The sequence below is a fragment of the Vitis vinifera genome, chromosome 10 (genome assembly GCF_030704535.1).
Source record: "Vitis vinifera cultivar Pinot Noir 40024 chromosome 10, ASM3070453v1".
Lineage (NCBI taxonomy): Eukaryota > Viridiplantae > Streptophyta > Magnoliopsida > Vitales > Vitaceae > Vitis > Vitis vinifera.
In genome coordinates this window covers 2,222,812-2,247,542 of record NC_081814.1, presented here as the reverse complement: position 1 = coordinate 2,247,542, position 24,731 = coordinate 2,222,812, and the positions used below count along the sequence as shown (strand labels likewise).

The 24,731-nt window shown below is 30.8% G+C and overlaps 4 protein-coding genes across 5 annotated transcripts; 1 reads left to right on the top strand and 3 right to left on the bottom strand.

The window, feature by feature from the left end:
* The first annotated feature begins 9,638 nt into the window (after positions 1-9,638).
* Positions 9,639-11,410, top strand: LOC100853813 (heavy metal-associated isoprenylated plant protein 16-like). The gene is made up of 3 exons (XM_003634976.3): positions 9,639-9,694; positions 9,780-9,861; positions 11,077-11,410. Exons 1-3 carry the CDS (start codon positions 9,689-9,691, stop codon positions 11,340-11,342), a joined length of 354 nt encoding a protein of 117 aa, XP_003635024.1. The 5' UTR covers positions 9,639-9,688; the 3' UTR covers positions 11,343-11,410.
* Positions 11,411-12,589: 1,179 nt separating this feature from the next.
* On the bottom strand, positions 12,590-17,790 carry LOC100854531 (tonoplast dicarboxylate transporter). 2 transcript variants are annotated; one of them, XM_003635577.4, is made up of 6 exons: positions 17,092-17,790; positions 16,279-16,756; positions 16,129-16,172; positions 15,670-15,765; positions 15,069-15,579; positions 12,590-14,991 (listed from the first exon to the last, which is right to left on the bottom strand). In XM_003635577.4, exons 1-6 carry the CDS (start codon positions 17,521-17,523, stop codon positions 14,957-14,959), a joined length of 1,596 nt encoding a protein of 531 aa, XP_003635625.4. In that variant the 5' UTR covers positions 17,524-17,790; the 3' UTR covers positions 12,590-14,956. The 2 variants fall into 2 exon arrangements, with proteins under 2 accessions (XP_003635625.4, XP_059596030.1); XM_059740047.1 differs by having other exon boundaries at positions 14,659-15,579; positions 17,092-17,776.
* On the bottom strand, positions 12,779-13,117 carry LOC100260470 (cysteine proteinase inhibitor 1). The gene has a single exon (XM_002277716.5). The coding sequence runs from the start codon at positions 13,115-13,117 to the stop codon at positions 12,779-12,781; it is 339 nt and encodes a 112-aa protein (XP_002277752.1).
* On the bottom strand, positions 13,566-13,928 carry LOC104878121 (cysteine proteinase inhibitor 1-like). The gene has a single exon (XM_010647900.1). The coding sequence runs from the start codon at positions 13,926-13,928 to the stop codon at positions 13,566-13,568; it is 363 nt and encodes a 120-aa protein (XP_010646202.1).
* Positions 17,791-24,731: the final 6,941 nt, after the last annotated feature.

The following is a 24,731-nucleotide window of genomic DNA, read 5'->3' as shown; positions in this document are numbered from 1 at the left end:
AGTGTTAAAAAATCATAAATTTTAAGAATCTTGTTTTATTTATGATTAAAGTATTTTAGATAGAGTAATAATTTGAATTTCTCAAACACATGGATTGTATTTTTATTATGCCCATTATTCTCTTTTATTGTTAAGGAGTAGTAATGTTCAAATTAAAGCAAGTGATTAAAACTATTGAAAAAAAAAAGGTATTTTCACACTTAAAACCTAGATTTTATCATGAATTGAGTATTAATAATATACTTTGAACTTGAATTCATGCGGCATTCCATTTTAGAGTTAATTTGTTTATTTAAGTGAAAAAATAAAGTAAAAGAAGGAAAATACATATTTTGGATGAATTTCAAGAGAAGAAGGATACATAAGGTTGATGAAAGCAACATGAGAGCCAGAACATTCCATTGATGTCTAAACAGCTAGTAGAAGGAGACAGTGTCTTAGACATTTGGTTATGAGGACTAAGAAGGTAAACGATTATTTAGAATGACTACAAAGCAAAATAATCAATCATTACAAGGGAGAAAATCAATTGACCTATGGAGAATGATTAATTGTCCTAGGTAAATGTTCCTTAGAAAATAATGGAAGTTATTACTTAAAAAGAGAGGATGATTAATTATCCTAAGGAAGGCTTGATCAACTGCCTTCATTTGAAAAACATGCGATTGAACATCCCATGCACAAAAACCTTAATTGTCCCTTGAATGTCGTATATTATTGAAGAATATGATCACAATGATATCTCATAGACACATGGTTATCAAGAGTTCCTTTTCAGCTAATGAGTACATCCATTTCGTGGATCATGGGATAGAGTGGGGCTAGAGAATATTCTACCACATCAACAATGGACAAAAGAATTGCCCTTTCTATCATGTTATATTTATATGCTTCTTGATAATTGATATAGACACCAAAATCAATTATCCATCTTTTTATTGATGCAAGACAATAGAATTTATTTTCCTTTTTTTTTTTCCATTTTATCACCTAAAGAATAAAAGAATTGTCAGTTTCTAATCTTATATGCTCCATTATTATGATTGATATCACAAAAGAATCAACTATCAATTTTTAAGCTCTTTTTTTTGTAATTGACATACAACATAAAGTAATGAGAGAGAAGAAAAAACAACTTTCTAAATAATTCGGATAATAACTAAAACAGTAAGGACACTGTACCATGAAATGCTACATTGATATTATGAGGCTTATGTGCACGTTGGAGATAAATGGTGGTCATTAAAAACAATAAAAATAAAGTGAAAAATAATTAATTTTATTTCAAATTAAAATTTTGAAATTCATCCTTTTGCTATGTATTTTAATTTTTTTTAGAGTTTAAAATATATATATATATATATATAGAGAGAGAGAGAGAGAGAAGACTTAAAAATAGGACACAATTTTTAATTTTTTTACTTTTTATAGTATGATTACAAAAATGTTTTTGTTCTTTTAAACAATCAAATTACAATTATCAAACATACATAAAAAAGAATTTATGCATTTTAGCCCTTTAAGTCTAGTATATGATGCTAGGTGGGAGTGGTGGGGCTTCAAAATATTCTATCACACTGAGAAATGGATAGAAGGATTGTCTATTTCTAATTTTTGATAGATTTCAAGATTCTTTTTGTGATTGATGTAATATAAGAGAATCAATAAAAAGAATTGTTTGTTTGTAATCTTGTCACGCTTTCTTCCTCTCTTTTCTAGAAGTGCAAAAGGAATCAATCGTCTATTTTTATGCTCCTCCACAATTGATGTAAAAAATCATAATCAACTATTGAAGAAGTAGTTGAAGAAGTATTTATATAAGAAATGAAGTCTATCCTACCAAAAAAAAAAAAAGAATACGAGGAAAAAAATGTAAATAAGAAAACAATATAAATTAAATAAAAAAAAATATAGAAAACTTAACAACCAAGACCATCAATATCAAGCCATCCATATTTTTCATTTTAATACAAACATGAAGATCCTTCTATTTTAGTCACGTGTACTCATACTACTATAAATGTGAAATTTAATGACAAATTTTTTTTATTCATGACTAAAATTTCATTAATAATTATGAATGTTACATTGTAAAAGAAAATTTTTGTTCGTAAAATATTTTATCATTAAATTTTTGCCAACAAAACTACTTTTTGTCATTAAAATTTGTCACAAAAAAATTAGCGTCAAAAATTGCCACTCCCCCATATGGCCAAAAAAAATTATGATGAAATGCATATATTTATGATGAAATTATTTGTTATTAATTTTCATTTTTCAATGATAAACAATTTTTGTCATCAATGACAAAATATGCATATTTGTGATGAAGTTATTTGTCACTAACTTTCAGTTTCCATTAATGAATATTTTTTGTCACCAAATCCTCAACCATTTTTTGGAAAATATATTTAGTGCCTATAATTATTTCAGTTGCCATAAAGAAACAATTTCATTTTCGATACAAAACATACATTATAACTTTTGGACTTTGGAGTTACAGTATGATTCCTTTATTTGGATCTAGGTCAATGTAAAGATGAGTGGCCCAATTGTGAAAACCATCCAATTGGCCCACTATGAGAGGAAAAATGGGCCAAGAAATCAATGGGCCAATAAAGTTTTAAAATTTTGCATCTAGATTCAACTAGAGTAGCCCAACCCAAATTCATCTAATGAAACTCAAAAGTAATATATATTCATTGCCTATAAGATTTGAATCCAAGTAAAAACAAGCTTATTAAGTTTGGATCGAGTCCAACTTGAATAAATAATCTTTAAATTCAGGGTGAGTTTGGATTGATCATTAATTCTATTTAATTAATACTAATAAAATCGAATTATACATAAGTATATGATTATTTTAACACAAATAGGTATGTTTATAAGGGAAAAACCCTAATGGATTGAAAGATAAATGAAAAATATTTTTAAAATGGGTTGAATAATCATTTATTAGAAAACTACAATTTATAAAATTTTAAAACAAATGAAAAAAAATAGCTTCACATGTAACGTTTATAAGGAACACTCGAAAGCTGCCAATATTTTCAAGTTTTTCAAGCATTATCAACTTGTTTTCTCAAAAGTAAACATTCGCACATCTACATACTTTTTATCTCATCACTAAACACACTAAAATGTCTTATATACTCCCTCATTTTCCCGCTTTACGTTCGTACCATCAATATAACTTAACCTTAAAAGTCGAAAAATATATTAGTCAAAAAAATATATACAAAAATACATAGTTTTATATCAATGATATTTGAAACAAAATTATCAACTTATTTTTCATCAAATCTAACCCACAAAACCCTCTTGAATGTATAATTTTCTCCTTATTCCAGAAGCTTGAATTGATCAAATATAAAAATATTGGGATGGGTTTGCAACTTGGTCTCCATAGAAAAAAAAATGTCCATAAATTTGAAAAAAGAAAAATGTAAATTCCTCTATCATTGACTATTTTCATCATACCAAGAAGGAAGGTGCACGCCAAAGTTCCCTTCATATCCATCAGCTTCTTTGGAGTCAAGCAAGACCCTCCAAAGATCCGGTAGTTAAAAGTAGTTAAGACACTGAAAGATGCATTTACTTTTGAAAAAACAGTCTGATCTTTCTATCGTTGAAAACAATGTTTAAAGTTGAATCACAACATTCAAAAATCTGTATATAAAACTCTTACGCGTGAATCTTACGCCTTGCGTTATAATTTATTGGGCTTTTAAAAAAAATGAGATTTTTTTTTTTTTCTCTACCAAGAATAGATAATATAATTTCCAAAGCAAACCACTAAAAATAAAAGTTGTATCGTCGTTGATAATTGTTTTTTTAAAGGGTTTTTTGTTCTCCAAACCAAAAAAATAGAAAAACATGTTTAATAGCCAATGTGAAGGAGTGGAATGGTAGTCGGTTGGATTTATAGGTGGAGGCCCATTAAAGAAGTGGGCACATTTGTTGGGTTCCCAATGTGGGGAAAGATAAGTGGTCCAGTCGTGCAGCCCACGCTGACCACCCAAGTCCTCCGCTAAAGAAAGTGTTTCTTAACAAAGATGTTTCGTAAGAAACATCATCCTCACTGGGCAAGAAAAGGAAAAATACTTTCCTCGGGATACTTCCTTGTTAAGCTCTTTTTAAAGACCAGAGTTTTACCTCTAATTATTCAACCCAAAGCTTTATTAAAAGGTCCCCATTTTTATTTTTTTATTTTTTTTTCCGTTAAAGAAGCTTTTTACAAAATATATTTTAAAATTGTTTGGATGTTTTTTATTTTTAAAAATTTTAATTCTAATTACCATAAGTTTTACCATGTATTACATAATGGCCGATGGCCGTCGTATAAAAAAATGGTTGTTCTTATCCATCAAGATAGTCCAGTTGATCAAGGCTAATATTAGGAAGTATGGTCTCAAAGAGTTGCACATAATCCTCCTTGGAATCCTTCTATTAAAAATACCCTGAATTTATCCAATGCTATTTATTGGTTTTTTTTTTTTTTAGACTAAAAAATGATTTTTCTTTTTTTTTATCCTTCAAGGTAACCCAAATCTGACAAAAATAATAATTATAATATAAATTAAAACTCAAATAATATCTAATTATTAAACAATTTACACTTCCACTAAATATATTTATAACTTAATCTATTTATTTAAAAATAAATTTAGAATAACTCAAATATAAATTAAATATTTTAAAATTATAATTAGGTTAACCAGTAAGATTATTAATCAGATGAATTTGATTCAAATTTGTTCAATATACTTATATATGTTGATCCAAGAACTACTTATTTATTAAACAAATTACATAAATATACACAAATTTAATCTAAACTCGATTATACTAAACCTAAACCCATGGGAAGCATGTTGGGGTTCAAGTTATTTTCACTACCAAACTTTGTCACCCTTGTTATGAACGATTGAAAAAAGAAACTTAAAAAAACAAAAAAGTCATCTCTAAACAAGAAATTCGAGAAGGACACCAAATCCGGTGTATTATTAGAAATATATAGGAGGTTAGAAATTAAGATTTGAGTCGGAAAGATTAGACCAGAACAGGCTCAAAGAAGGTCAGGTTCTTGAAGTTCTCCCACACATAAGCTTTATACATCTTTGGCAGCTCACTTTCAAGTGCTTGAATCACCATCCTAACATTCAGGCCTTCAGCAATCTGCGCTTGAGCGTGAAACACACCACATAGAAGAAGAGGCTGGAGGCGGTGGGGTTGTTGTATGCCAGCACTGCAACCATGCCTAGATCAAATCAAATTGTTGTTGTAGGTGAGAACATCGATGTGATTGAGCTCGTAAATAAGTTGAAGAAGGTTGGATTCTCTACCGCTCGTAAATAAGTTGAAGAAGGTTGGATTCTCTACACTTAATAGTGTGACTCCAGGGGATGGACAAGGAAAAGAGAAGGACAAAGGAGAGAACCCTATGGTGTGGCCACACTGTCAAGTGGGCATACCACAATATTACCTCTATGATGTTCTTTTAAATCGCTCAAACGGCTATAGTATCTCCTAAAAGCTCAAGAAGCGACTATAATATTATGTAACAATACATTACCTCTGAAGGAATATTATCTTAACCAATTATTATTTGTTATATATAAAACCAGAAACCAGAGTCCATCGGGACGTATATCTTAGAAAATAGAAATAAATATTGTTAAATGTCATATTTCAAAGTATAGAAATATAGATTTATTAGTTTAATCTTGAGGTGTAACTTGGGCAGATTGACCCAACGTACCTCGAATCTTCTCCAATGTTTGGGTGAGGTTAAGTAAACATTTTCAATAATCAGGTTGATCTTAAGTTGAATTTCTTTAATTTGAGCTTAATTTGGATGTGGTTAAGTCAAGGACTCAAACCAAAAACTTCCTCACTCTCCGATGATTGCATCTCTTGGTAATACACCGCATACGTCTAAGTCGGTACAAATCGAAAGGCAAACCGTTGAATCTACCTTGGTAGTATCATTATCTATTCAACAACTTCAAGATATGATAACTAACACTATCATAATGCAATATGATAGACCCTCACAAAGTAAACTCATGTATTCTAAACTTTATCCCAAAATGATTGATAACTTACTTATGTCTATAGGTTATCAACCTTCGAAGTTCCAATCATTCAATGAAAAGGGAAACTCAAAACAATACGTTGTCTTAACCTTGGCTTTAGTTTTTCTAATACTAAAAATGATTTTTTAGATTTTTAAAAGCATTTTCTAAATTTTGTCAAATTTTTAGGGTTTATTTGATAATGATTCTATAAAGTACTTCCAACATTTCTAATATTTAAAAACTTTTATTATTTAAGTATAAAAAAAGATAAAAATATTTTTTTAAAACAATATGAAACACACTTGATTTTATTTTTTAAATATTTTTAAGGCTAAAAATACTTTTTTTAGGGTTACTGTGTCAAACAGACTATTAGATTTTGATAATTGGAGACTTGATAAAAGTTAAAAAAAAAAAAAAATGAATTTTTTTGGATGATTATTTTTATATAAAATAGGACACAATTTTTAATTTTTTTTACTTTTTATAGTATGATTACCAAAATGTTCTTGTTCTTTTAAACGATAAAATTACAATTATCAAACATACATAAAAAAGAATTTATGCATTTTAGCCCTTTAAGTCTAGTATATGATGCTAGGTAGAAGTGGTGGGCTTCAAAATATTTTATCACACTGAGAAATGGATAGAAGGATTGTCTATTTCTAATTTTTGATAGATGTTAAGATTCTTTTTGTGATTGATGTAAGATAAGAGAATCAATAAAAAGAATTGTCTGTTTGTAATCTTGTCACACTTTCTTCCTCTTTTTCTAGAAGGGCAAAACAATGGAATCAATTGTCTATTTTTATGCTCCTTCTCCACAATTGATGTAAAAAATCATAATCAACTATTGAAGAAGTATTTATATAAGAAATGAAGTATGTCCTACGAAAAAAAGAATATGAGGAAAAAAAATGTAAATAAGAAAACAATATAAATTAAATTAAAAAATACAGAAAACTTAACAACCAAGACCATTAATATCAAGCCATCAACATTTTTCATTTTAATACAAACTAAATTCCTCTAGATTTTAAGATTTTGCATCTAGATTCAACTAGAGTAGCCCAACCCAAATTCATCTAATGAAACTCAAAAGTAATATATATTCATTGCCTATAAGATTTGAATGCAAGCTTGTAAAAACAAGCTTATTAAGTTTGGATCAAGTCCAACTTGAATAAATAATCTTTAAATTCGGGGTGAGTTTGGATTGATCATTAATTCTATTTAATTAATACTAATGATATCGAATTATATATAAGTATATAATTATTTTAACACAAATGGTATGTTTATAAGGGAAAAACCCTAATGGGTTGAACGATAGACGAAAAACATTTATAAAATGAGTTGAATAATCATTTATTAGAAAACTACAATTTATAAAATTTTAAAACAAATGAAAAAAAATAGCTTCACATGTAACGTTTATAAGGAACACTCGAAAGCTGCCAATATTTTCAAGTTTTTCAAGCATTATCAACTTGTTTTCTCAAAAGTAAACATTCGCACATCTACATACTTTTTATCTCATCACTAAACACACTAAAATGTCTTATATACTCCCTCATTTTCCTGCTTTACGTTCGTACCATCAATATAACTTAACCTTAAAAGTCGAAAAGTATATTAGTCAAAAAAATATATACAAAAATACATAGTTTTATATCAATGATATTTGAAACAAAATTATCAACTTATTTTTCATCAAATCTAACCCACAAAACCCTCTTGAATGTATAATTTTCTCCTTATTCCAGAAGCTTGAATTGATCAAATATAAAAATATTGGGATGGGTTTGCAACTTGGTCTCCATAGAAAAAAAAATGTCCATAAATTTGAAAAAAGAAAAATGTAAATTCCTCTATCATTGACTATTTTCATCATACCAAGAAGGAAGGTGCACGCCAAAGTTCCCTTCATATCCATCAGCTTCTTTGGAGTCAAGCAAGACCCTCCAAAGATCCAGTAGTTAAAAGTAGTTAAGACACTGAAAGATGCATTTACTTTTGAAAAAACAGTCTGATCTTTCTATCGTTGAAAACAATGTTTAAAGTTGAATCACAACATTCAAAAATCTGTATATAAAACTCTTACGCGTGAATCTTACGCCTTGCGTTATAATTTATTGGGCTTTTAAAAAAAAATGAGATTTTTTTTTTTTTTCTCTACCAAGAATAGATAATATAATTTCCAAAGCAAACCACTAAAAATAAAAGTTGTATCGTCGTTGATAATTGTTTTTTTAAAGGGTTTTTTGTTCTCCAAACCAAAAAAAAAATAGAAAAACACGTTTAACAGCCAAAAATTATTTTTTATTTTTTGTTTTTAAAAACAAAAAATTTAATGTTTTCAAACAATATCTTTTAATTATATTTTATTTTTTTCACTTAATTTTTTAAAATTATTTTAAAAAATAATTATATAAATATATAGAATGATTAAAAATAAAACACTAAACATAAAAATTATTTTTAAAACATGTTTAAAAATATTAAAAACAAGTTAAAAATGTTTTATATTTCCAAGCAGATCTTTGTTTTATAAAATATCATAAAATAGTTTTCAAAAACTATTCTTAAAAATTGTTTTCCAAAACTGTTTTCAAAAACTATTATCAAACAAACCCATAATCTCCAACATGTCCTTTATTTTTATATTTTTAATGTATAAATTTAGTTATATATCCTCAATTAACCCCTTTTTTCCTCTTATTTGTTTCTAGACTAAGAAATATAATTTAATTATTTACAAAAATATGTTATATACTTGTAAATACTTGATCCGCCATTACCTACTCTAATATATGAGCTTTTAAGGCTTTGTTTTGTAACTATTTTCAAAACTAATTCTCAAAAATAATTTTTGAGAATAATTTTTAAAATTATTTTCTAATGTTTTATACAACAGATGTTTGTATGAAAATTGAAATATTTTTAACTCATTTTCTATGTTTAAAAATAAAATTTATATGTAATATTTTATTTTCAATTATTCTATAAATTATGTTTTAAAACATTTATCCGAAAAAAAATTTAAAAAAATTAAAAGACGTTGTCTTAAAACATCGTGTTTTTCTTAGTTTTGAAAACAAAATACTATTATCTGCTTTTTGTTTTGTGATTATCAAATATATTTTTTTATTTTTTTATTTTTTGTTAAAAAAATATAAACGAAAACAGTTATCTATGGTCTAAGTTTTACACCACATGTGAGAAAATCATCCATAGTCAGGATGATTCTCATTGATTGAAAACAAAAAACAAAAATAAATAAATAAAAAGGAAAGAAAAACATAAGGAATTGACCATAAAGCTTAATTATTCCTTCTTTAAACTTTAATTAATTAAGCAATTAAGATTAAAATAAAGCTGACTTTGAATTTTAGTCATTAATTATTTTGTTTCAAGGATAGGTTGTCTTTTGTGCTAATGTCAGTGTGAATTGTTTCGTATACACTATACATATATCGGCTGAAGTTGGGAGGAAGCTGCACCTTTGAGGGCTAGACGTATAAATTTAGAAGACAGAAGAAGATTTTTAGGGCACACAGTCTTGGTAATATCAACAGACCTCAAGCCTAGTTTTCTTAAACAAGACCATGAAGGTATGTATGATGAAGGCTAAATTGCAAATTTTCAAGTGAAAAATCTGAGATGATTCAACCTTGGTATATATTTGACTTGATGCAGCAAAAGGTGGTGATCAGTGTCTCCTTCAATGGCAACAAGAATTGTCAGTCCAAAGCCTTGAAGATTGCAGCTGGTTTTTCAGGTATTTAATTTTCTCCTCATAATTTTTTGCATCAGTAATCATTAATCACCAATTTGTGTGTTCATTTTTTAAATACAGTTCAAATTTAACCAAATTTAAATTGGGTATCGACAAAGAGTTCAATAAAATTTTAAAAATCTAAAAAATTACTTAAAATGATTTGTGTCGGTATTTGATAAGTCTCTTGTGATAAAAATTACTTTTTTGTAACTTTTTGGGTAAATTCTAAAATTAAAAATCATTTTAAAATTTTAAAGATTAGTTTAAAATGATTTTTTGGGTTGGTATTTAATAAATTCTCCTTATCAATATTATTATTATTATTATTATTATTATTATTATTATTAAAAGTACTTTATATTTATATGGTGAAAAAGAGAAAAAATAAAAATAAAGACAAGATAGAAGGATGACTAGCAGGAGAAAGAAAGAAAGGAAAAGAATTTGATCCTTTCACTATAAGTTGGGCCAGGCCTGCCTAAGGATTTTGGGCTAAAGTCCAATCCCACCCAAGCCAACATGATCAATTCCTTTAGGGTAAAAATTGGGCTGATTTTTTAAACACAAACCCAATCCACCAAACCACTAAAATGCATCTCAAAATATGATATGGAAGGAAAATCCCTGAATTAAGACTAGCTACAATTTTGCCAAATGCTTAGGCTTAGAATTAAGGTGGTGTTTGTTTTTTTACTTAATTCTAAATAGAACCTTAATGCTTAATAGTATTAAATATTATGTTGTTTGTTTTTGTAGTATTTTATTTCTATTAAGTATTAAAAAGTAAAAAAAATCATTGTGTTATTTTTTCTATTTAGAAAAAGTCACATATTTTGGTTTTTTCTATTTAGTAAAAAGTTTATAATAAGTCATGAAAAAGTAAAAAAACAAACAACCTAAATTCTAAAACTAAATGGTTTTCAACAAAAAGCCAAAAAAACAAACACCACCTAAGTCTGACTTAGAAATCAACATTTTAGCATACCAAAGCCCAAAGTTTCACCTGTATCATGGATCCAAGCCAAGAGGGCCTACCCTATTCACATACCTAAATAGTAGGAAATGGGAATTAACTTTTTAACCTAGACCAACTCACATGAGCCAAGAGCAATCCAAACCTAACTTTAATCTAGGCTAAGCTTACTTCTTTATTAAGTTAAGACTTAAGACTCAAGTAAAATCGCAAGATTCTAATGGTTATTCATGATGTGATAGGTGTTAACTCTACAGCATTAGAAGGTGAGGACAAGAATCAAATTGTTGTTGTAGGTGAGAACATCGATGTGATTGAGCTCGTAAAGAAGTTGAAGAAGAAGGTTGGATTCTCTACACTCAATAGTGTGACTCTGGTGGATGGAGAAGAAAAAGAGGAGGACGAAGAAGAGAAGCCTATTGAGTGGCCACACCATCAAGTGGGCATACCACATTATTACCTCTATGATGTTCCTTTAAATCGCTCAAACGACTGTAGTATCCTCTAAAAGATAGAGAAGTTACTACAACATTATGTAACAATAAATTACCTATAAAGGAATATTATCTTAAGTAATTATCATTTGCCATTTAGAAAGTCAAAAACCTAAGTTCATCGAGATCTATATCTTAGAAAATAAAAATAAATATTGCTAAAGGTCATATTTCAAAGTATAGAAGTATAAATTTGTTAGTTCAATCTTAGGGTGTAACTTGGAAAGATTGGCCCAATGTAACTCGAATCCAATCCAATGTTTGGGTGAGGTTAAGTAAACATTTTTAATAATCGGGTTGATCTCAAGTTGAATTTCTTCAATTTGAGCTTAATTTGGATGTGATTGAGTTAGGACTCAAGCCAAAAACTTCCTCGCTCTTTGAAAATTGCATCTTTTGGTAATGCACCACATACATCTAAGCCAATACAAATCAAGAAGCAAACTGTTGAATCCACATTGGTAGCATCACTATTTGTTGAATCCACATTGGTAGCATCACTATTTGTCTAACAACAACTTCAAGACATGATAACTTACATTATCATAATGCAATATGTCGCACACTTACAAAGTACACTCATGTATTATAAGCTTTACCCCAAGATGATTGATAACCCACATACGCATACGAGTTATCAACCTCCAAAGTTTCAATTATTCGATGAAAAGGGAAACTCAAAGCAATACGCTGTCTATTTCATCAAAACTTGCAATAATGCAGAAAGCTCGGACCAAGGTTCAAACAATCCAAACTTAACCTAAACATGATTTAATATTTTTAAATAATATTCTTTTTTTTTTAATTTTTAAGAAAAGTATAAAATTAGAATTATATCATTTTTTATTTTTTAGAAAAATATATAAGTTTTTTTTTTCTTGATGCTAATTTGAATTTTTTTCTTATTTATTATTTAACTTTTGGTATAAATAGATATAAAAAAATGTAAAATAAAAAACACAATACAGGCCAGTTTAACTCAACTAACTGAAACTCAACCCAAATATAGGAAAATGAGATTAAATTAGACTTGAATTGAGTAGCTCAAATTAGATATCAGATTTTGCTGAAATCGGATATATTGTTTCTTAATTCGGGTTAGACTTGATATAACATCCACCCGACGAAGTAGCAAAATTAGCCCCAATTCCATCTTATCCCACAAAATTAATCTTCTTTCTCTACAATCTTTGAAGTCAAACTCCTCGCTAGGTTATTGATCACATCAACAGCAGATAAAAGTGATCTAATTCCTCCCATCTAAGAAATAATTCCAGCTTTTTATTGATTTACAGTCCTTAAAGCTTATAATTTTAAGCTGCTTCAATCCACAAAAGAAGGGGAAAAACCATTTGCTGTGCCAAAATATTATTTGATAATCCAAAACACCAAAATCCAAAATTTTCCATCAGCATTTCCGCAAATTACAAACCACATTCTTTGGAAGCCTTCAGACGGGTTGAAAGGAAGTGAGCTGCTTGGTGCCATCCAGCTTCTCCCAAACAACCGCCTCGTACTTCTTCGATGCGGCGCCGTTCTTGGCCATCACCGTTAGCCGGTAGTTGGTGCCGGCGACGACCTGAGTCTGGCCCTTTATCACGCTCTGGAACTTCAGCTTCGTCGCGGTCAACTTGTTGTGCGCCTCCACCGCGAACTTCCCGATCTCTTGCACGTGAGGGTTCTTCACGTCCTCGATCGGGCTCCAGCCGCCGAGAAGAGCATCGGAGGCTACTGCGACGAGGAGGAGCGAAGCCAGGAGGAGAGAAAGACGGTATTGCCCCCGCGCCATCGCCGTTGGGTTTCTTTCTGAAGCAGTGTGAAGCGGAGGTATGGTAGTCGGTTGGATTTATAGCCGGAGGCCCATTAAAGAAGTGGGGCCCATTTTGTTGGGTTCCCAATGTGGAGAAAGATAAGTGGTCCAGTTGTGCAGCCCCCGCTGACCACCCAAGTCCTCCCTAAAGGAAGTGGAAAATATCGTAGTAATTTCTTAACAAAGCCGTTTCGTAAGAAACATCATCCAGGGCAAGAAAAAGAAAAATGCTTTCCTCAGGATACTTCCTTGTTAAGCTCTTTTTAAAGACCAAAGCTTTATTAAAAGGACCCCATTTTTATTTTTTTATTTTTTTTTATTAAAAGAATAAAAAAGCCATATCTAAACAAGAAATTCAAGGACACCAAATCCGGTGAATTATTACAAATATATAGGAGGTTAGAAATTAAGATTTGAGTCCGAAAGATTAGACCAGAACAGGCTCAAAGAAGGTAAGGTTCTTGAAGTTCTCCCATGGTTTCTCCCACACATAAGCTTTATACATCTTTGGCAGCTCACTTTCAAGTGCTTGAATCACCATCCTAACATTCAGGCCTTCGGCAATCTGCGCTTGAGCCTGAAACACCGCATAGAAAAACAGGCTGGAGGCGGTGGAGTTGTTGTATGCCAGCACTGCAAACATGCCTAAATCTTGAACGTGAGTGTTGTTGATCACGTCCGGAATCTCATTCCATCCACCCGCTGTCACTGGGGCTGCTGCATTTGCACTTAAAATGATGAAGACGAAGACACAGAAGAGCCGGCACAAGAACTGACTTTGAAGTTCCATTTTTTTTTTTTTCTTTTTGGTGTTTGGAGCTGCCCAATCTGAGATTTTAAATGGGATTCTTGATATAATATGAATAGATTTATGCCTATAGTCATAAATTTCATATCAATCATTTATCATCTCTGCATGAAATTATGAATCATAAGTATGACTTTTTTTTGTGCAGAGAATTATGACAGTAGTAAATGTGTGAGAAACTAAATGGGCATTTAAAAGGATGAAAGGCCGTGTACTGTGCTGCAGAAAACTGAATAGGTAGATTACAGTTGCACCCACAAAGACTTTCCTTTCTCCATTTTACTTCTATGCTGTGTAAATGACACAGCCATAAAGCTTCTGTACTATATTTAAAGAGGAACAGAGGAGTTTCTGGTCAAGGAGTAATATGCCTAAAGGAGATGATATGTAATTAACATGTATATGCAACTTAAACCTGAATTTTTCGAGGTCTGATTGGTTACTTGAAAGTGTCCTAGAATCTGTTCGCTTGCTATTGAGGAAGGAGGCCATTGCATATGTTTCTCTGCATCTTGGATACAGCAAGAGATGACCAGCAAACTGAGCTAAATACCGACAAATGGAGGTCTAGTTTGATAATTTTATCATCCCATTGTTGAATGACAGTTGACCATACGAAGAACCAGTACGTAGGGCTCACCTTGGTGCTGATTTTCAACAATTTGCTTAAGTGGATGTAGACTCAAAATGAAAATTGCTTTCAAAGTTGTTATTTTATCAATAATGGCATGAACTTTTAATATTGATGATCAGAAACAAAGTATGAAGGCTAACAAATCCACCATGGGAAGAATCATTAGATAAATAAACAATTGCCATAGGAGAAAAGCATATGCCTTTTTCCCTTTCATGATTCTTGTCACAGACGATTTCTTTTCCTTTCCTTATTACTATACAATAAGGCTACTAATATGCCAAGAGCCAATGCCTTGTCATGGTAGCGGCCGATCCTATGCATTTCACCTTGTTTGTAGAGAATTTGCAAACTGGTTGCAGGGATTTGAATGGTGTCACATTTCTTCGTTTGTCCCAAAAACATATGCTCCTGCAAGGGACAACATTAGTCATTAAACATATATGATGAATCAAAATTCCTCCTAATTAAGGAAAAAATTTGTTTACCGAGTGAAGGCATTAGAAGGGATAATGCAGCAATTCCAGCAATCTTAAGAGGCACTCCTGTCTTGATCATATCTTTGATTTCAATGTGTCCTGTTGTGAACCCGACGACATTCGAAGGAGTTCCAGTGGGCAGCAAGTAAGAAAACTGTGCTCCAATGGCTCCAGGAACCATGAGAAGGAGCGGGTGGACGTGCATGGTTTGGGCTACTTGGATGAGAAGGGGAACAAGGAGTGTTGTTGTGGAATTGTTTGAGGTGAACTCAGTAACCGTACTACTTATGAGACAGACGGCAGGCGCAATGACCAAGTAGGGAGCGTGTTCCAGGAAAGTCAAGGCCTTTGACAACACATCAGCCAGGCCACTTGACCGGACTCCGGCAGCTATGGCAAAGCCAGCGCCTAGTAGCAATACGATGTTCCATGGCAGCTTCTTGCATTTGTTCCAGTCCATCAGCTTCTCCCCCTTTTGTTTCTTGTTTGGAATTATGAACAATAAGGTTGCCATCATCACCTACACATTGGATCAAACTCAGTCATGTAGAAGTCCTTATTTGTTGAGAGATTTCAATGGAAATAGCATTTTCTTAAAGACGATTCTCACACTGGCAGTCCCATCGCCTACACGACCATTGAAGAGAGCTCCCCATCCAGGAACATCATCTGTTATGCTCCTTGTCATCCATAAGACTATTAGCATCTGCACCAACCCTCAAGGATTAATCTACAGACATTTATGTCCCTTTGGCTAAAAAGAAAATTTTTTTAAGTCCTACTCTTTTAAAATAAAAAAATATATATATTAAACTATGTGCAAAGTATTATTGTTAATTTATTTGTTTTCAATTGTTACCAAACATTGAAACGGAGATAAATACTGATTTCAACCTTACATTTTTAAATGCATCCAAATACAAAGATTGAAATCACCGCCTAATTTATTCCTATTTAAGGAGATAAGGGAATGAAAACAAAATATTCATTTTCATTCCTCATTTTCTAGATCAGGCTTTATTAGAATCTATTCCCATTACTTAGAAGGTTATGGCACTTGTCTGCTTACCGAAAACACAGCCAACACCATCTTTTCAGCAAAAGCCATTGGACCTGTCCACACATGTATATGTATAGGTAAAGAGGCTGAAGATTTTCTACAATTGGGTGTAGGAAGTGGTAAATTGAAGTATTGAGTATCAAAATTTTGGGAGTTTACCCAACATTTGAAGCTCTCTTCTGAGACTGGATTTGTCCAAATAAGCAGACAGAGCAGGACCTGCACCCCTGGAGCAGTACAAGCAGCAGAGAATAGCCCACAAGGCAAAGAAAACCAGCAAAGCCAAAGGGAAGCCAAAGAAGAACCATGTATTAAAGCTGATGGGGTCTGCCTCTGGGAAGTAGCTCTTCCACATTCCTACCAATATGAGATTGACGCCAGTACCGGTGAGAGTGCTCATTCCCCCAACTGCAGCAGAGTATAACACCCCAAGCACCACTGCTCTGCAGAATTTATCCACATGGGGAGATCGAGTTGGACCTGATGGTAGCCTCTGTAAGATACCAGTGGCTACGGGCATCATCATCAGTGCTGCTGCAACATTGTGCATCCACATACTCACAAAGGCTGTGGTGGCACAGATGCCAAGGAGAAGCAATGGGGGATTCAGTGGATCTCCACAAAAGATCAAGGTAATCTGCATGGCCCACATGTCCATTTTTTTTTAAATAATTCACCCACAACTTTAGACTACTTTCATAATAGTCAATTATGAAGGTGGAGGTATGTACTATATTCCCATCAAAAGGTAAGCAACAAGCATGCTTCATAATAACCAAAAAAACTCAAATTTGTTAAGAAATTATATAATCAACTCCAACCCATAAAACCCATCTGAAAGAAGAGATAAGAAATCTAAAATTTATATGGGATTTTTATGGATCTAACATTTATGACAGAGACTATGAGAAGATGATGCGGAAAAGAGAAGAAATGTAATGGGCTTATCTCAAAAATTGTGTGGAAACTCACATTGAGGGCCAATCTTCTATGGATGTTGTAATGCTCAACAGCAAGAGCAAGTATGAAGCTTCCAAGAACAAGGGAAATCACATCATCCATGTAGGAGTGAGCAACATCATCTGCGGAAGCGATTCCAAAGAGGGGAAAGAGGAAGAGAGGAGACATGGAGGTGATGGGCATAGGCACAGCTTCAGTGATCCACCAAGCAAACATCCAAGCAAGAACAGCCAACATGTTCCTGCTGGTCACAGGGCCATCAAGCTTCACAAAAAGGCAGATGAGGGTGCAGAGCAGAGGCCCCAAGAGGATGAAGAAGCTCTTGGGTGTGAAAATGGACATGAGAGACGCCCCATTTGAGGTCTCCATTGTGGTCGCCTGGACTGGAAGCAGTGGAGCTTTGAGGTCATCAGAAACCCCATTCGTGTTATGCTCACTATTCATTTTGCATAGAAGGATGGTGAACAAGAAGAAGAAGATGGTATTTGTATGTAATGTTTACCGGGGGATAACGTTGATATATATGGGCTCTGGTTTTTGAAGATGGAGATGAATTAAATGGACGAAATAATCTTTTCTTTTCCTTTCCTTTTTTTTGCCCTTTTCTTTTTCTTTTCTATGTCTTGTTTGGAGCCAAACTAATCAATGCTCTTTATTTTCGTCATCCCTTCTCCATTATTCAACTCCTCCAATTATCCATCTAACTTGTGGTCCTTGTTTGGCTGTCATTTTTGTTGCTTGGGATTGAATTTTTCTTATTCTTGTTTTTTCTGCTCCCAAAAATGAAAAACCTAAAATAGAATTTGATATAATTAATTTTAGTAAAACTCTATCCTTTTAGTATATAATTAAATTTAAATTTATGAATAAAATTAAATAAATAAATAATATTTACATTTCAATAAAGGAGATGATGGAAAAATTTTAAATATATATATATATATATAAAAAATAATACGGTTGTTAAGTATACAAATATTCAAAATTAGTTATGGGGCAAAATTGGATATAGACAGCAACCCAAAAATTAGTCGTGTTCTAGCAATGAGTGGTTGATGGGGGTCCAGCTGGACAAGTTCCATCAATCAATTAAAGTTAATTTACTGCTGGATGGCTCCGATTGCTCCAAGCCCTATGACGTGGAAGGGCTGGCGGCTAATAGTGACGTGTCATACATTAGTCTGACTCAAACGGCCCAGAGATATCGATCCAACAAATCAGCGCCAGACCCTTAGTTTTTTTTTTTTAATCTTTTTTAAACTTAAATATGATTTGAGAGTGACCAAATTTAGTATTAATGATGAGTCATTCGTCAAGATTAGGCTAATCCATTAGCAAAATCGTTTACCAAAGAGTCAACGTCTCTATAATTAAGAAAGTTTATTAAAATTTTCTAAATGAGAAATTAAGAATTACTATATTTAAGAGCCTCACATGAGGTTGGGCTTTTAAATGAAAATTAAGATCATCATATTTATTGACATTAATTTTATAAAGTGTTTTTAATATTTTGAATATTTTAAAAATAAAAATTTTTAATTGTTAAAAATATTATAAATATTTTTTAAAATTACTGTCAAACATTCTAAAAGTGTTTTTTATAATAACTTTTTATAATATTTTTAATATTTATAATATGATAAAAAAAAACTTAGATGTTAAAAATATTAAAAATGCTTCCTAAAATCATTATCATACAGGACTCTTAATGTTATCGCAGCACCTTAGCAGGCATGGTGCAGGCTTAGCCTTCATGGCATGACCTTGATTACTCATTATATAACAAACTAAAAGAAAAATTATTTGAAAATGGTGTCATAAAAGAATTGAAAATTTTACGATTGTTTTGAAATTATTGAAAGTTGTTTTTTTAATATGAAACTTTCATAATTTTTCATATCAAGCATTCATTAAAATAAAATAAAAATGAATAAATTCATATTAAAAATGTCTTTTGAAAAAATATTTTTATATAAAGCATGGTTAATTTTCATTTAAAACGCTCCACTATTTCTATGTCAAAAACTATATTTTTAAAAGACATACGAAGTATGTAGAAGATGTTTTTTTAAAAGATAACTTTAATGTTACCCTTTTTTGTTTTAAGAAAATAATTTTTTTTTTATGAAAGTTGTTATTTTAAAAAGCAATCTCAGTGTAAATTAATTTTTTATGAAAATTGTTATTCATGAAAAGAGAATGTAGAAAGTTGTCTTTTTACATTAAGATTAGGCAACGTGTCAATTTTTAAGCAAGGAGGAGGGCTTTACTCCCCACTCCCCACATATTTCTCATTTCATAATCGCAATTGTGACACTGCCCAAATGGGCTTGCTAAAATAATGAAGATGTATCCAAATTGGCTTGCTAAAATGATGAAGATGTATCCAAATTGGCTATCTACTCTTTCAAGGACAAGACTAAGAATGAATAAATAAATAACCTTGGAGCCTACTCGACCTAGGTTTCCATTATCTTATAATTAATTTTTTTTAATAAAACTAACATATAAAATTGTAAAAATATCTTTTAACTTAAGGATAATAGTTTTCAAAAACAGTTGTGAAGAACAATCTTTGAGAGCAGTTTTTTAAAATTATTCTATAATATTTTGTAAAATAAAAGTCTAGTTATAAACTTAAAATATTTTTAAAATTAAATATATTTAAAAAATAATTTTTATTTTTAATTATTTTATATATTTGTATAATTATTTTTAAAAAAAATTCTTAAAACACAAATGAAAATAGCAAAAAACAAATAAAATATGTTTTTTAAAATACCATATTTTTATTTTTAAAAATTAAAGAAAAAATAGTTATAAACATGTTTTTCTTTTTTTCTAAAAACCATAAAACTGCAGTCAAAAAAGTTTCCAAACAAGCCCATATCCTCCTTCCCCCACCAGAATCCTTTCAGCAAGGTGAAGAATAAATTGAGGTGGGTGCAGAGGGAGAAATAGTGGGTGTATTAAGAACACCCAAACTAAAATTTTCACCCCATTTTGCCCTGTACAAGGTTCAAAATTACAAGATCCATGTACCTAGGCTCACAACACGAGGAGGACAAAGTGGTCTTTATGCAGCAGCAGTCTTGATTCATGAATGACAATCCTCCAAATGTAATCAAGTTTGCAACCATCGTTGTCCTTCACAATGCAGCCTTACCATTAAGATGGAAAAAGAGACGTGCATCCAACTATCCAAGGAATAGATGGCATGCCAATAATACACTTGTGGTCTACACCCTTCACATTCCTCTAGAGGACATGTGCATAATTGTAAATTACTTCCTAAAATTCTTTTAATATTTGTCTGTACCATGTTTGATCACATCACATGTGATGTTTTATGGTTACTAGTAACCCATCAAAACCAAAATAATGGTTTTAATGCTTTGTAAACTACAATAATCGTCTTTATTCTTCCACCCATATTTCAATTTAATTTTTAATTTTTTAAATAATATTAATCCTAAATTATATACAAATACCAAATAAATCTTTTTGTTAAGATTTTTTGTTCAAATGAATTAGACTATTTAAGGTTATAAGTTAGGCAGGTTGATCGGATTGATAACTAATCCAAACCAAAATCAAATTAAATAACAATCGATTTTAGTTCAACTCAACCTAAATTCTAATTCAAATTACTCAATTCAGCCTTATTTTTTAAAACTCAAAATGAACTCGAGTTGTTCAAATTAAATTCAAGTTGGTTAGGTTATATAAAATTAATTCAAAATTTTAAAACTACATTTCTTTTGTCTTTGACTTTGCTTTTTAATGGAATTCACTTTATTAAGTTATACTCGAGCATCAGCTATGACGTTTCGTGTTTTTCCATGTAGTCCGAGATTATTGTTATTGACTTTTTGTGGAGAAACGTATCGGACACCATTTAGAAATTTTTTACGGAAAAATTTAAAAAATTAGGGTATGTTTAGGGGCGGTTTTCGAAAATAGTTTTTTATTTAAAAAATAAAAAACACGTTTTAGTTGTTTTTATTTTTTATTTTATAATTATTTTTAAAAATAATTATATAAATATGTATAATGATTAAAAATAAAATTTTAAAGGTAAAAATTATTTTTAAATATATTTAAAAATATTAAACACAAATTAAAAATATTTGAGGTTTTTAAATATATTTTTGTTTAATAAAATATTAAAAATTAATTTTTTAAAATTATTCTTAAAAACTATTTTTTAGAACAGTTTTAAAAACTAATTTTAAAAATGAGCCTTAATATACTTGAAAAATTAATGGGTTTTTTGTTGTTGACTGTTGACACCAGGAATTCACCAAATAGGCTAGTAGGGTTTCCAATGGGCTGGAGTTGGGTCTAAAGATTTTGGGCCGGGCTTAAACTTATGGCTGGGCCGAAAAAGTCCACGAGTGAGAAGCTGAATATCATTAAGTGATTTTTATTTTTTTTTACTCATGTCCCATTACTCTTATGTTGTTCATTTTTATTCATATTAAAAATATTTACAAATTAATTGTCATATTTATTTTCATTTTAATTTGAAAACTAATAATCATTTAATATTTTTCCAAATGTCTCAAAATATCATAATCTATTACCATAATAAAAAATTTTGTAATGACTAATTATGTAAATATTATGAAATTAATTAGGATTTTTATTTTTGCTTTGATGCTTTGAAAGTATTATAATTTTTCTAAATAGGTCAAATTTATTAGTAGTTTGGGCCGGGCCACTCTTGTGATTGGGTTGTCCTAACCTGTTACCCAACCCAAACCCAAATGGGCCAAGCCCATATGGCAGGCCTACGCCTACCATCTCTCATATTAGATTTATCATGGTATCGTTTTCGTCTCCTTCACATTTCCACCAACTTTTGTCATCGGAGAGAGTGTGCTAGAAGGTATTGTTCTAGTCTTCCCTAAGTGCAGACAATTGAAGTCGTATTAAAGACACAAAAACCCTTGATGGTGATGGTATTTTTTACTATCAAATGATTCGAATTAAGGGGGCTTTCGGTAAAATCTATTATTTATTATTTAATAAATTAAAACATATATTTGATGTATACTTTAATTTAAACTTATAATTAATTTTAAATGATAAAATTGACATATTCATCCTTGTTAATTTTAATTAATATTAAATAATAATTTTATTTGTTAAATATTCATGTTTAAAGCATTATAGATGTATAGAATAAGAATAAAATGTTAACTAGAAAAAAATGTATTATTGATATGAAATTTGGATAGTGAAATATCTCTCAATAGATGTGGATAAATAAAATAAAAAATAGTTAAAATAAAAAAATAATTTTTTTTTTACTTTAATACTTTTTAAGTTATTTTTAAATTTTAAGTTTTTAATATTAAATTATTTTATCAAATATGTTTAATTTACTTATTAACATAAATTAAACTACTAAGTCATTAAGTTGATCTACTAAATATACTCGAAACTCATATATTTTTACAATTAAGGTAGATTTTGGGTCATGTGTAAATAGAGGTGTCTAAACGGCCCATTATTAACCAGGACATTACGGGCCAACGTGTCAAGCTAGCACTGACCACTTAAAAATTGTGTCGGGCTAGGTTGGCCCATGCAAGGAAAGAGGTGGCCCGACACGACCCATAGGTTTGCGGGCTAATTGCATCGGGCTGGGCTGGGTCGGTGACGTGTTCTAATCAAGATTTCGTATATTCGTCTCAACATTCAACAGCTGCTTCAATGTACAAACGACATTTTCTTTGTTCACTTTCGATCGAAAAACCAGAGGCTTCTCAGGCTCATCTGTCTTCTTTACTTCTTTGTCCTCACGAGTCTGATCATATCTCTCTAGACTCGCGACAACACTATGCAATTCCTTCAAAATCAGCATGCTTCTCCCGCTCCCACCAGACACATTCTTAGTGCTCTACTTAGTCTTTTCGTCGGAGGCTTTTGTTGGAGAATCAAGAGGTTTCTCCGACGTTTTGGTAACATTAGGATATGAATAATTCTCTATTTCCTCCATTTGAGGAAGATTATCGAGGTCTACATGTTCGAGGTCTAGCTCTTTGAGTAAGCACTTCACCATCGGAAGAAGATTCAACTTCTTGGCATCCAAAGTCAAAGTTGAATCAGATGAGGTCAGTTTTTTCTCAGGTATGACATGCTCTTTTTCCAGTTTTTCCTCCGACGAGACATGTCTTTCTTTGACAGGCCGACACGACGGGCCGCGTGGGCTGTTTCTTTAGGCCCTGCACGACCCGCTCCTTTTGGGCCGTCTTGGCCCAGCCTGCTACAGTGTCGTGCCATGCCATGGGCCAAAATGGATGGTTCGGCCCAATGAACACCTCTAGGTGTAAAGCCTTTATAAGAAGTAATATTTTTTTAATTTTCATATTATTTTTTTTAAGTTATAATAAGAAATTATTTTTTTTATAACAATAATGAAGTCTTTAGAAAGAATATATAATAAAGGAAAATTATAAATATAAAATTCCATGTAAGAAATTAATTATTTTATTATTAAAAATACAAAACAACACAAAAACACCTTTTTACAAAAACACTTTTACCAAACAACATGTTCAACCCCCACCAAGAAAGGAAAAATAAAAGAGAGCTCAAAAGAAAAACTTGGGTCGCAGAGAATAAACGCTAGGAAGTGCGTTTCATAAAAGCATATTTCTGTCTCTTTTTCCCTTTTGTGAAATCGAAAACAGCGGAAAAGAAAGAAAAAAATTGGTAATGGGGTGTGAGGGGGTACAGACAAACGTGCCGCCTTTTTTTGACTTATGGAGAGCAGGTAACAGGCTTTTCTTTTTTCTTTTTTTCTTTTTTATTTTTAATTGATTTTTCTTTTATGTACTTTCCAGGAAAATCATTCGGGACACCAAAGCTTTCTTTGTGGAATTTAAAAGAAATGGATATGGGATTCTTTTGCCTTTTCACCTACACTAGGAAGAAGCCTCCAAAATTCATTTATTTTTCTTGCTCCAACATACCATAATTGCCTTTTGCTTCATGGACAAGTTTGTAGGTTGACCATTGTACACTATGTATATATTATGCCTCCAATAATTAGAACTGGCCAAGAAGAAAATTAAAAAATGATGTAGGATTTATTATCTTGATCAAGGTTTCACATGGTGGATTTGTTTTAATTATTTGATTCGTTGCTCTTAAATTTTAAAATTTTTGCGACTTTGACCTTGGTGATGGAAATTCACATTTGTTTAAATATCTATTGGCAACTTGCTTTGAAAATTCCAAGTATTGAAAGTGATTTTAAAGTTAATATTGATATTGTAATAAAATTAAAAGTGCTTTTAAGAATTATTATAAGAAATGTTTTTAATATTTTTAATACTTGAATGAGGAAAATTTTTAAGTGTTATAAATATTAAAAACACTTCTTAAAATCATTATCAAACACACTTTAATTAAGATTTTAATGAGAAATAATGGTCTAATTTAAAATAATATCACGAATGTTTAATATTTTTTAGAAGTGGATCGATTGACCAATCATATTACTTATGTTGTTCGCGCTATCAATGATGAATGAATATATTTAAATTTATTCGTAAAGATGTAAAAGGGTTTTAATAAATAAAGTTTGTAGCTTTTAAAATCTGTTTGATAGTATTTTGAAAAAATGTTTTTAACTTAAA